This window comes from Notamacropus eugenii, chromosome 6, assembly GCF_028372415.1.
Source record: "Notamacropus eugenii isolate mMacEug1 chromosome 6, mMacEug1.pri_v2, whole genome shotgun sequence".
Classification (NCBI taxonomy): domain Eukaryota; kingdom Metazoa; phylum Chordata; class Mammalia; order Diprotodontia; family Macropodidae; genus Notamacropus; species Notamacropus eugenii.
This window is the reverse complement of record NC_092877.1, coordinates 135886513-135900412: the sequence shown is the minus strand read 5'-3', so window position 1 is coordinate 135900412 and position 13900 is coordinate 135886513. Positions and strand designations below refer to the sequence as shown.

The 13900-nt window shown below is 35.5% G+C and overlaps 1 protein-coding gene across 3 annotated transcripts in view; it reads right to left on the bottom strand.

Moving 5' to 3' along the window:
- Window positions 1–13900, bottom strand: part of NAA15 (N-alpha-acetyltransferase 15, NatA auxiliary subunit) — a 101101-nt gene that overhangs the window by 36604 nt on the left and 50597 nt on the right. For all 3 annotated transcript variants that reach the window (XM_072621071.1, XM_072621072.1, XM_072621073.1), the window contains 3 exons: window positions 10873–10992; window positions 10491–10586; window positions 6580–6686 (listed from right to left, as the gene is read on the bottom strand). In XM_072621071.1, coding sequence (XP_072477172.1) covers window positions 6580–6686; window positions 10491–10586; window positions 10873–10992 — 323 coding nt within the window. The remainder of the gene's footprint in view (window positions 1–6579; window positions 6687–10490; window positions 10587–10872; window positions 10993–13900) is intronic.

Sequence of the window (13900 nt, the reverse complement as noted above, 5' to 3'; positions counted from 1 at the left end):
AGCCCATTGATTTTTCAGTGGCCCAGACACCCACAGACCCGGTTCCCCTCTTCTGACTGCTAACTTCTCCAGGACTGTTTGGAACTGTTGTGAACTCAGAAACGCAGCTAAAACAATGGTTTGTACAGCCAGAGGCAGCGCAAGTCAGGAACCTGAGCAACAGCAGGAAAATCGGCGGCTAAGTACTGCCGTGTGTGCCTCAAGTTATCTTAGGTATGACCAGCCTTTCAGGGCTTTCACAGTATTAAGACCTAATATGGGGTGTGAGTGCTCAGTACCAGGGAGGGGATGAGTGAATATATCCCCTGAGTATTCCTTCAGAAGCCCATATGAAAGAATGCTGGTTAAACTCTTTCCTCTCTCTGCTGTGGAGAGAGAGAACAGAGAGAAAGAGAAGGGAAGGAGAACCCAGATTATCTAGATTCTGGGAAGGATCCTTTTGAAATCAGAGTAAATTGACATGAATAACTGGATTTTGATCTGTCTAATCTAAAATTAGTTTATTTTCTAAAAAGAGAGGATCTGTATTGCTCTGTGCTTGTCTGTGTGTTTGTGAAGTGTTTTGAGTGAGTGTTAAATTGTAAATGCAGCTCAGAGGACTGAGTGGGCTGGGGAGAGAGAAAAAGGAAAAAAAATGTTTTACTGTTTGGCTTGACAATGGTGTTAATAGAAAGTATGAAAACTTTTAAGAAGTTGCTTAAAAAAAATCTTTCTGCATTCTAAACTCTGGCCAGGTTGAGAATGTGAAAAGAAAGATTTTGGCTCTTTGCAAAGTATTCAACTTTAAAAAAAATGTGCCTCTATTAATTAAATTATTAAATTAAATTAAATTGTTAGGTTCTTATCCTGTAAGTTTCTTTTTAAAGAATAAAGAAGCTGGAAGAGGCAGTGAGTATTTGGTTCCTTTGAAATATAAAAGGAGGGGAGGAATATGGGTGGGATGTGTTTGGTCTTTGTACTCCCTCCTCCCGCATCCCACTTAAGAAAATGTTTAGCCTGATTAGGAAACCAATAGACAAAGTTACGAAAGGTAACTGGATTTAAAAATTTAAAAATTGTTTACTGTGATTTGTAATTATTACTATTAGTTATTAAGCTCCCAAACTTCAAGCTTGGAAGTCACACTTCATCAGTACTTTATTATTTAGGCCCTTTTGCCTAGGCAAGGAGGTTTTTTTTACTTAATCTGAGTCAAAATTTTTTGAATCTGGGAAAGTCTCTCTTCCTCTGGGGAGCAACATACCTCACCTAAAGAATCTCTTTTATAATGGAAATTAGCAGAGTAAAAGACAGGCAGTCTGGAGTGAAAAGCTGAGTTTTAATTTGATGAGATCTCAAAGATAAAATCTGTACTTTGTGTTTAAATTAAGTAAATATATCTGATACCAGACTATGTGTGTAAAATTGCAAATTCAGTTTACAATTTCAGTGATTTCTCTTAGAAGCATTAACTCTGTCCATATGCTCAGACCACGTGGACAAGGGAAAGGTTACCATCCCTCCCTCCCCCCCAACATGATTTAAAGGCTGGAATGACACTGGGAGAGCTGGTCTGCTGGGCCTGGGAGGGGGTGAGGGAAACTGGAAGAGGGCTTTTCAACTCTTTAAGGAAGTAGAGTAAAAAGGACATTATTAAGGGAAGTAATAAATAAAGTTTTCTTTTAAGTAGAAAGAGTATTTTTTTTTAAAAAGAGGGCTAAAATGTTTTTCTTTAGTGATGATAAATCCAGGTTTGATATGATTTCAAGTTAAAATCTGTCCTGAAGGAATACAGAGCAGCATCTAAGGATGCTCTTCCTATCAGGATTAAGTAGAAAAAAGATTGTTATTTGGCATTTATGATTGAAAAGGGTATAAGGATAGGTATATGTTACATACAACACTAATCAAATGCAACTGTTACACAGTTTTTAAATTTGGATTGTTTTATATATGGGGGGGAGTGGGGTTTTAAAAAGGATGTGAAAGAAATTTGATAATTTGAAATTTATATTTAGTTATAAATAAGAGTGAAAATGTTGGTGTTTGCTATATAATGGTAGTTAGCTTTTGCTTTGTTTAAGCTAGAATGAGAATCCACTGCAGACAGTTATAGTTAAAATGGGGAAAAACTGGATAATCTGAGTAATGGAATTGAGAGACTTAGAAAGGTGATTAAGGATTTTGATTGCAAATATGAAGGGTAGATAAGAAAGTCTGAATAGTTCTGGATGGGTCAGTTTCAGATGGTTTCAGTAAGTAGTGAGGGTGTGAGGAAGTATTTTAAGAAGACAGAAAAATCATTAACTTGATTTGATAATTAATAGCTCAAATCAAATTTGAGATGACTATCTGAAAGGAGATCAGGTGATAGTGTGCCCATATAGTGGTAAGGAGATGAATTATTGTGCAAAGTGATATGGAAATGCATTCAGCTGAATGGGTAGTGGTTTATTTAAAGTTTTAAGTAAACTGAAATAGTTTAAATTTTTAAATAAATCTAAATGTTCTTACATTAGGAATTGCTTTGTTAAATTAATGATGAATTGGTTAAAAAGGGGTGTCATGAATTCTGTGTGAGTTTCTGTGTTGTAGATTTCCTATTGAGAAAATGAGACTCCTTGGAAAAAATATACATATATATTTTTATATATGGGTGCGATTTTCAAGCCTGTTCCATCTAATGATATATTAAGTATATTAAAAAGTTTATTTCTGCCATTAAGGAAGTTTTAACTAAAATTGTTTTTAATATGAATCAAGCATTTACAAAAGTATGTTTGTAAAAGGGAAGTTTATGGCCAAATGGGCAAAGGCCTTGGTTTTAGGTTTTTTCTTGTAATTTTTGCCAATTAGGTTCATGAGGGTTTTGTGTAAACTGTTCTTAGGAGAAGAAAATATTTGTTGTATGAAGAAATGTTTTGTAAAATCATTTGTATTATTTTTGAAAGAACAACCTATCAAATTTATACTTGTAAGCTAATTTGTTACAATAATTTCAGGTTTTATGAGGGGTTCGAAAAGATAAGAGAGATCAGGAATTTTATGGCTCCAAGAAGCTCTGTGATAATTTTAAGACAAAAAGCCTCCAGGTCCCATCCCCCTTTTCCTTTTAAAGTCCAGTGTTTACTTCTTAAGATCTAATCTGAACTGAAGATACTCAGAGGAGTGATGTTAACTCTTTCTATGGTGGAAGGAGAGGAGTGGTGCCAGCTCCACTCAGGGGCTGGAGTCTAAAATGATCACCCAAGTGATGTAGCCCTTCACTTTGTTAAAGTTGTAATCTCTATGTAAAGTGTAAGCTGCATATGGAGTTCCTAAATCAGGAATTTGTTTAAGTGATAAATAATCTCTAGTGGTTGGTTCTTAGTACAAATTTAAAATTTAAGATGTGAGTCCTGGTAAAATTTTTGATTAGCGAAACCTACTCTAATGTACAGGGCTCGGGGGACAATCCTTTCTTCAGCCTTGGATGGAATGCCTCTGGCTCAATTTCCCCACTGTGTTCCTTTGAAAAGGAATGTTTTCCCACTTCACTATTTCTGAGTCTGGCTATAAGGTAGAGATGAAATCAAAGTATAAATGTGATGCTGTATCACTGATCCATAGAACAAGACTGGGACTTAAAATTAACTGTAATGGTATCTTATCTACAGAGGGACTGAGAAAGGAGTCAGGGGTGGCCCCAGGTGGTCTAGAGGTTCTAGGCATGGTCCTGCCTGGAACTGACATGAAGTTAGGGAGATGTTGTTTCTCTGCAATGTCCCTACTCTTAGTGGCAATTTCCTATAGTCAAAAGTTTTGTAAGCACAACACCACATCTATTAAATTATAGACTGTTGGTAGGAGAACATCTGAGGCTAAGTCTAAAATTAAGCTATTGGGTTTAAGATTTCAGACTTGACAATAAGTTAGGGTCTTTTAATTCTTAGTAATAGTGTGGACACAATCAGGTCAAGGGCTTGTGAAGTTAGGTAGTTATTATTTTCTCTCAGTTGGTTAATGTTAAAAGAAAAGTGGTTTGTGGTCTGTATTGTAAATGAAAAAAGAAGTATCACATGACCAGAAGTTGGAATTGTTTTATGATGTGATATGTACTGTGTTAAAAATGATTATTTATTGTATTTATGTCAGTACTGGAGCCTTAGTGAAATCTCATCTTCCTGATGGGGGAAATAGTGAATTCAAATAGTAAAATGTAAAAACTGGGTTCTAATGTGAATTTCTTAAACATGACAATTGGTCAAAGTTCCAATTTTGATTTTGTAAGAGTGGTAAGTTTGTATAAAGCTTAGGAATGGTCACCTAAAATGGTATTAAGGTCAGTTTTGTAGGAGTGGATATCCAGATTTCTACAAGAAGATAAAGGGAAGAAGATGCTGAGATGCTGTGCTGAAGATGGCTTGAACAAGCATCCAGACCAGAAAACTGCATCAGATGATATTCCTCCCCAGGCTGCTGTATGAGATGGAACCTCTGAATGGACAATTCATTGATCTACCTTTTCCTTTTGAATCTCTGCATCTGTGCTTACAGGGAACTTCCCCCTTGTAATTTGTCAATGCATCGGTCAACTTTGCTCCCTTCCCATATAAAGATGAAGGAAGGAATTCATAGGGGAAAGAATGTGAGGAGGAATTTATTGATACAATTTAGGTGTGGAAACAAATTTTAATGAAGAAAGAGGGGGGATTTTGTGGGAAGTAAGAAGGTTCTGTTGTCCACATTCCTAGGTGATAAGGGACAGGTTAGAGGTAATGCACAGGCCCAGGGAGCTGTGTGAGGAGAGGTTTATTGGAGAGGAAAACAGGGAGTCACATGGCAAGGAGATCCAAAGTTCAGAAAACAGTATAAGAAGCCCCATCTTCCTGCATGTGTTGTAGTCTTCCTGTAACCTTACTGAGGAGGCTACCTGTCCATTCAGGGGGAATGGATGTAAAGATTAATAAAGGACTTCCTGAATTACTCTTTATTTAAGTTTCTCACTGTTGGGGGTGTGTTAAACACTTCTAACACAGGGAATTCACTAAACCGCATCAACCCCTCCTAGTTCATTTTAAGGTTATGATCTACTTCTTTCTAACTTTCCCTTTTTGGTATAGGAGTCATGCCCTCCTAGGCACAAGCAGGTTAATTTTAATTCCTTTTCCACTTGGCATCCCTTCAGATATCTGAAGACATCATGTTTCATTAAGGTTTTTTCCTCTCTAAGCTAAATATCCTCCACTCTATCAACCAGTCTTTGTATGCAATGGACTCTAGGTCCTTCACCATTTCAGTCACCGTTGTCTGGTTGAACTTAGGTCAATGCCCTTCCTAAAAAGTAGTCCTCAGAACTGGATACAAATTTCCATCAAGGCAGAATACAGAAGGACTACTATTTTGGCTTACTTTGGATATAAAACACATGCATGACTGCATTAGTTCTTAGGTTTTCACGCATCACAGTGTAGGCGCACAGAGCCTGCAAGCTACTAAATGCCCTGGCTTCTTTTCATATGAATATTTTTTAAATAAAAAATTGTCAGTTAAGTTGTCACTAATTTCTTGGTCTTTCAGTTATGCGTTCGTCCTTCGTTGCTGAAGAAGAACATGCCATCAGAGAAATGATGACATGACTTGCACTTAACTTTGGCTTGAATGAGGGAGGGCTGTGCAGGTCACCAGCCTCACTTCTCCTCCAGAGCCATCTGGATCCAGTGACCAGATATTCATCAGGATGACTGGAGATGATCCAGGATGAGGCAACTGAGGTTAAGTGACTTGCCCAAGGTCACACAGCTAGCGATGTCAAATGTCTGAAGTGAGATTTGAACTCAGATCCTCCTGACTCCTGCACTGGTGCTCTATCCACTGCACCACCTAGCTGCCCTGGCCTCTCAGTAAGCTTCAGCCCACTGTTAGACATCTTTCAGATCCTGAGTCTAATGCATTCATAGTAGCTGGCAACCCTACAAATTTTGTGATAATACCATAATTATCATTAAGCACACACTCTGTCCCTTTATCAATGAAAGTAGTGACTAGCACTGGATCAAGAGCAAAGACAAATGTCATCTGATAGATATCCTTCCAATGAATAATTATTCCTTAATTGACATTCTTCAGATCTGATAAGTCAAATCCAAACCCACCTAATTACACTATCATCCAACCCACATTTCTCCATTTATTCACAAATCTTGGTAGACTTCGTCAGGTGAATTGCTGACATGAAGATACACTGATGGGATTGTATTCTCTTGACCTACCAGACAGGGTACAAGAAATATCACTGACTTTTATTTCAGCCAATTTACTAAGAACAGTGTCTGGGAAATTATTGAGAAAATCACTACCTGACGTTTTACACAAACAACTGGCTGATTACCCTATGGAGCGTATTAAGGATAGAAAATTATCTAGTAAATTATCTAGACTTTTTAGAAAATAAAAAGTTCAAGGTCAGTTTCATAACACAGTTGATAAGGATGTGGGAAATAAAAATTTAACTATACCAATAACTTAAAAGAAATGATACTCAAAAGAAAAAGTGATATCTGTATTTTTAATGTATACAAAATTTTCAGTGAGCATTTTGAAACTTATTTTTTCTCTTACCTTGTCTTTATCTTTGTATAATGATCTCAAAGTATTAAAAACTGGTGGGCAACCTTTACTGAAATTCATCCTTAGAAACTTATCCAAACATTCCTTAAATTTCTCACCTTAAATAGGAAAAAAAAAATATCACTGGTTTTTTTCTACCAAAATATCATTTTAAAAAATATACATTACCCTCAGATAACTTTTGCATGGTTTAAGTGAAAAATTACACATAAGAAAAAATAAGGAAAAAAAAGGCTAAGTGACAAAAGGTGATGGATATGGTGAGGAAAAAACTACTTCATAAAAAGCCAACTTAGTATAAGTTAACAGAAATTGACTGCACTCAGACAATTCTAAAATTACTTTCACCTGGAACCAATTAGACCACTGACTGGTCAAAGAAATGGTCAAAGTAAATACTACTTAAAAGAGGACAAAGATGAGTGTGTAAAATGACAGCTCTGTGAATCAAACCTCGTAAAACAAATTGTTAACGCCTAAAATGGGAAATGAACAAAAGTAAAGATAGTCACCATTGAATCAATGCTTTAAAAAAACAAAAAAACAAAAAACCCAAACCCTAGAACCTCCAGCAGTAAACAGTATCTCTTTGTCAAACAGAATAGTTCAAACATTAGTTTACAATTGTAGGGTTTCAAAGACATACAATATTAGAAAGCAAATAATGTGTAGCGGGTAAGGACAATAACAGGATGAAATTAAAAATTCATTTGTAAAAACATTATAAAAAAGAACAATAAGATTATATAACCACTATTGCCTCAGAAAAAGATATAAAAAATTGTTTAGATAAAACAAAAACTAAAAAGAACTTGACTGAAGATAAAGATAAAGCGCTTTATCTTAAGAAAGTTCACAGGCAAAACTCAAAGAACAAGAAAAAAGAAAATGCAACAAAACTGAAGGTATTTTTAAAATAACCTACATTCTCTACTAGTGAAAAAAGAAGAATCAATTTCATTGTCCTTTATCAATTCTATGTTACAAGTGCTATATAAAAAAGTAGAAATCAAAGATGATCAAGTTAGGAAGAATACCCTGGAATAGACCAAGTACATTTGGAAAGGATTAATTTGTAAAATACCTCCAATTCACATGTCACATGTCAAGTGCTGTACTACTTGCTAGGTGTACTAGGTGTTTGTCTTTGTATCTAAAGACAAAAATTCTGAAAATAGTTTCTACCCACATTCTACCCTGAAGAGGGAAAGATTCTAAAAGAATATAAAAATATCTCAGATGATGATGTTATGGGGGAAAAAATACAACCAAGATCATATAAACCTAATATATAACTTAACATCTCTCCTAAACTGTTAATTTTTACCTGTTTGTAAACAGACAAAAAATACTATAAACTTTACAAAAAAGTGACAATCGATTTCCTTTGGTCAATTCTATTTTCTATCTATCTGCTTACAAAAAACATGTTGCCTTCAGTATTTTTAAGTGTGTTTTTCTACTATCTTCACTTTATAACTTCATATAAATTTTTTATATGTAATTTGTATGCTTTATATTTATCATGACATAGTACAGTGCTAATGCTAAGGATATGATTGTTTTTTACATCCTTACCGTATATTACAAAATCAATAGACCACACCTTTACAGTCATAAATTAAGATGTGAATGAACATAAAGATTGTATTGAAACTCTACTGATACATAAACCAGCATCTGGCTTGCTTGGCAAAGCCAAAGTGCCTCCCTCTCTGATAGCTCTCCTCAAACAAACTATCTCCCACAAAGAGCTATAATATGTAAACACAGAGATAATGTCCAAATCAATATCATTAAGTTTAACACACTTGGTGATATAAAGATTTTAAAAAACCAGCAGTCCCTGCCCTTGGGGAGCTTACAGTCCACTGAGGAGGTAAAAAGCACACAGTGGTATTTAGTTATAAAGCCACTTTCTCTGGAGGGCAAAGAGCCAGGCAAATCTGAAAGACTCCTTATGAGCGCTGCACAGCTCAGCTCCTAACTCCAACTTCTCTTCAACACTTTGGATTTTCAAATGCAACGGTTCTCTTAGTTCTACTCCTAACCTTTTGATCTTTGCTCTTCATGGCTAGTGGAGCTTTCACTGATATGCCTTTTCTCTGCACTGAACTATGCAAATTCACTTCTATGATACTATCTTGTGTTCATCATTGTTATTTTGTAGGCATTAATCTTCTTCAACTAGACTGAATGCTCATCATTGGTGTCTCACTCAAAGTGAGAATGTGATAAGACCTTAGCCCAAAAAGCCCAGGGTCTCCCATTGCATCCTGGGCCATCTCCCGTCATCCTGATGAATATGAATACCAGATGGCTCAGGAGAAGTGAAGGTGATGACCTTGCACAGCCCTCCCTCACTCAAATCAAAGTCAAGGGCAAGTCATGTCATCATCTTGATGCCATGATCCTCTTCGAGAACAAAGGACAAAAAACATATAATGTTCCCTTTGATCTCAATGGTTTTCCAGGCTTCAAGGATCATCTCTAAGCAGACTATTCCCAACTTTAATAGCCCTAATCTCTCACCAGAACTCCCATCCCATATGACCTGTAGGTCAGTGAGACACAGCCATACGAAAAGACAAATCACACCTAACATAACGAATATGCAAAATATATTTTCTCCCCAAGTCTCCCTTATTTTTGCTAACATGACTGCTCACCCAGTTATGCAATCTTGGAGTTCTCTCTGACTCTTCCTTTCCTTAAACTCCCATTTCCAATCAGTAGTCAAGTTTCACCAATCCTACTGATGGTTCACATCTACTTACTCAGCCTCTACCTTATTTCAGGATCTCATTATAATAACAGAAGAAATTAAGGAACATGACTGAAATGGCATGTTATTTCACCCTATGAAATGATAAATATAAAAAATAAGAAAGGTTAAATTATCACTTATTACCCAATAAGTGATTCTTGAAAAGGTTTAAGATACTTCTGAAGTCCCTTTTACCTGTGAGATTCACAAAAAAGCAAGAGAGAAAAGTGGGTGGGGTATGGGAAGAATGATGGTGGTAGGGAAAAGAGGAAGGGTGAAGCCTTAATATAACATTCAAAAATATGCAAAAGTCAGAACAATGAGAAGGGGCCATAAAAAGCAAGGAAGCTTTGTTACTACTATGTTTAATATATACTTTTCTAAAATTGTACACAAAGTTTCATACACGACCCTCTTTCTGTTCTTTATATATTGACATACTTGTGTTTGTTAACTTTAGTGCACACTAAAAAAGAAAAGTTAAATTTTAAGGAAAGATTGTTTATCCAAACCATAAAAACTAAGTGAAAATTCAAATCACAAGTAGCTGGACAGGCAGCTTATCAAATTAATGTATATGTGCATGCATAAATACTTGGCATCTAGGACAATGCAGCTGGAGGAGGCAAGGGAAAATGCAAAGACCAATGTAGATCATATATGGAAAATAATGCAGTACTTTCAGTGATCCAAAACTCTTCACTGATGTACAAAGCATATCTCTTTAAAATAAACATTCTCCTGCTAATGCTATATAGCTGCAAATATAGATTACTATGATCTCAGAAAAATCAGACTTATAGAAAATCTAAAAGGAAATGAAAAATGAATAGTGGCTGTAAAAAGGCAGCAGCACCGTAATGCTACCAACAGTATATAAGGTAGTACCTGTTAAGGATATGTAAGGTGGGAAAATAAGTGAACAAGCACACTTGGGTAGGTGCTTCCAGGAGGAAAATTTACTCAATGTGCCAGAGACTTACAATTTCTATCTGTAAACAAATTACCCAAACCAATGAAATTGTACCCCCATTAAAGTAAGTTTCATATACTCGCAGGTTAAAAAAGAGGTAAACAATCAGTAATAAATGTAAAACCGCAACATTTTTACTGCCTTGCAAAAATTATCACTTACCAGATAAAAAGTTGAGTGGCAGCCTTCTTGGTACTAATCCCCTGGGATACTTAGTCCAAGCTTCCTCGTAAATTTTTAGACGCTCTAACATGTTGACTAAAGGAAAAAAAAAAACACTTTCACATATAAAAATTTTAGAATACATTTCTTATTCCCAGTAAAAAAATAAATGTTCCCAAAATATATTAAACTAAGTTGATTCTTAATGCAATATAATTTCCAACATTTCTCAGCTACATGACAATCCCTGCTGAAAATTTGTAGAAAGTATGAAAGGATTTCTGCACTGCTAAGACAGTATTTTTCAGTAATTAATAAAAGATATTTTTAGCAAAGTCAGCTTTCACTCCACAGAGAATAGTAAAGAGAATTAAAACTTTACCTGGCTTGAGTGACTTTTCCAAGCCTTTGTAGTATGCCCAATTTTCAGGATTCCTCTCTTGTAAACCTCTATATACATCAGTAGCTTCTTCCAATCGGCACAGTTGTAATAGAAGTTCCCCTGAAAGTCAAATTGACTCAATGTGTGAAGAAGCAGCTTCCCTTTCAGTTAAACTTTTCCTCAAAGATTCTTACAAAAATACTAGGTTAATTAATTAGCAGAGTCATCAAATTTTCCATGTAGCCACTTAAAGAGTGCAGACAATGAACTATATCCTTCTTTTCCTTCCTTCCCCACACACTTTCATCCATTTGTCTCTTCTATATCCTGAAAATCCCATCTATAGAGGCATGAAAGGCTAAATTCCCACGACTGTCATTGGAGGCCTCTCCATGGACACTGACAAAGTTGCCAACGTTATTAATTGTTGCAGTAGTTTCTTTGATGCAAAAACTCATTCAAGTAGCAATTTTACTGGGGGTGGTGTGGTGGTGGTATGATGTGTGTGAATGTGTGTCTCTTTAAAAAAAAATATGGCTGCTACAACTGAATATAATACTCCTGAGATGAATGAATATGGTGGAGTACAATGGAACTCTAATCTCCCTAATCCTGGACATGAGACCTCTTATTGTAGCCAAAGATTGCATTAAATTTATTTGTCACACCACAGTTGCCACATCATGCTACTGACTTCTACTGAGCTTGGAGGCCACTAAAACCCCCCGATCTCTTTCATAAGAATACCTTCCCATCTAAGAAGACAATTTTTTTTAACCCACATGTGAAACCTTACATTTATCCTCAAATTATGCTGAGTCACTCTATATATCCTGTTGGAGCTAAAGATCAAAATGATGGATTCACAGATCCCTTACTCTCTGGTCCAGGGGTCTTTGGCTCAAAAGCTGAAAAATACTGAACTGAGTGATCAATAAGGCTTTCTCATTATTCCTGATGCTCAAAGTCTTCTCAACTAAAAAAAGGGGGAAATTTTTAAACCAAGAAAGAATTCTTTGGAAACTTAGCATGAGTGTAATCAGGGGAGAGATGGATTACAGGAGGCTAGCATAGGGCTAGAGAGCATCTCAGTGGTTATAAAATCCAACACTAATTTTATAGAGGAAAAAACAGGTTAAGAGGAAAAATGACTTGCCTACAGGACTGAGCCGTCCACCTTTAACCACTAGCTCTTTAATTAAACTCTACTGGCATATCTTTTCGTGAACACCCTACCTCCTCACTCACATGTGTAATAGCTGAGGTGATTCTAGGCAGTAAACAGTCCCCATTTACAGTAAAGAACAGAAACTGAGATGCCTTATAATATTCTCATTGTGACTTCTAAAAAAAAAATCAAATATTTGTAAAATGAAAAATAAAACACTACATTTATATTACACTTTTCACTTGAAGTGCTTAAGCAATGATAACACCATGGATTAATAATGGTCATTTGGGGGATTTAATCAGCGAATAATTAATAATTACTAATAACAGCTCACTATTTCTATAACAACTTCATATTAGAACTATTTCACAAACATTACTTCATTTAATCTTCACTAACATGCCTGTGGGATAGACTGGACTAATATTATAAGCTTTAATTTTATAGTCTAGCAAAGTAGTACTCAGAGAAGTTACATAGCTCACTGAAGTTCCTTGGTTCTTTTCTGTAATCTGAGATGCCCTCGGACAGTCTCTGTATGGGATGTACTGAGTCAGGGACAGGGAAGCTGTGCATTTTACCCCTACTCTTCCTCTACTTAAGGCTCATCTGATTAGTATCAACTATAAAAGCACCAAGTCCCCACTGTGCCTGCTCTCGAAATACCAGAGAGAAAAGTGACTAGTTATTCACCCATTTAAAAATATAAACACATTTTTATTTTGGGGGGAAAAGGTATTTCCATTTTTATATAATATTGGAATTAATTGTTCAATCAGATGTACTTGTTATTCTATGTGGTCCCAAGAAAGAGAGGTTATGGATCCAAGACACAGAATAAGATATCCTTTCTTAGACACAGCCAACACAGGAATTGTTTTGCTTGACTATGCATCCTTGGTTACAAGGACTGTTTTTCTTTTCTTCTCAAGTTGGGAGTGGGGGATGGGAGAGAAAGGTAACTGAGGCATCTTTTTTTTTATGCAGAAAAGATATCAGAAGGAAGGCCAAAAGTAATACAGCAAAGCACGACAGTTTTCAGCGCTACAGGTTAAACTTATGATATAGACTTAAAAAGAAAAGTAAATTATTCATAATAGAAATCTGCACTTCATATACAAGCTTCTTTTTCTACTGCGAATACGGAAGTAGTTGTTTTATTTGGTATTTAAGTTCAGAATAAAAAAATTTTTAAATGGCTATTTCCAAAACTCTGTATTTTTTTAATTAAATTTCTTTTTTAATTTATTCAGCAATTACTTCTCCCTGCTACATCCCTTCCCCAAGTCCCACTGAAAGGGAAGAAAAACAAGCAGTAATTAAAACAATTAATTACTGATTAAAAACAGTGGAAAAGATGAGGACATACTGAAGTAAATGAACTTGGTGTTCTAGGGTTCAATAAACTCAAAGACCCCAAACTCCTAGAGTAAAAACTCATTATTTGACAAAAACTGCTGGGAAAATTGAGAAGTAATCTGACAGAAATTAGGTTTAGACAAATATTTCACACCAAGTATTAAGAAAAGCTCCAGACAGATACATGACCTAGATAGAAAAGGTCACATCATAAACAAATTAGGTCACATCAAGAACAAATTAGATGAACAAGGAAGAAATTATCTTTCAAACCTATGGACAGGAAAAAGTTCATGGCCAAATAAAAACCAAGAACACGGAAGATAAAATGAACAATTCTGATTATATAAAATTGAAAAAAAACCTGTAAACAGGCCCAATTCCAATAAGATAAGAAGGGAAACTGTTAACTGGGGTAAAAAATTTCGGCACTAATTTTCTCTGATAAAGGTTATCATTTCTAATATATGTAAGGAACTGATTAGAATTTATAAAAAT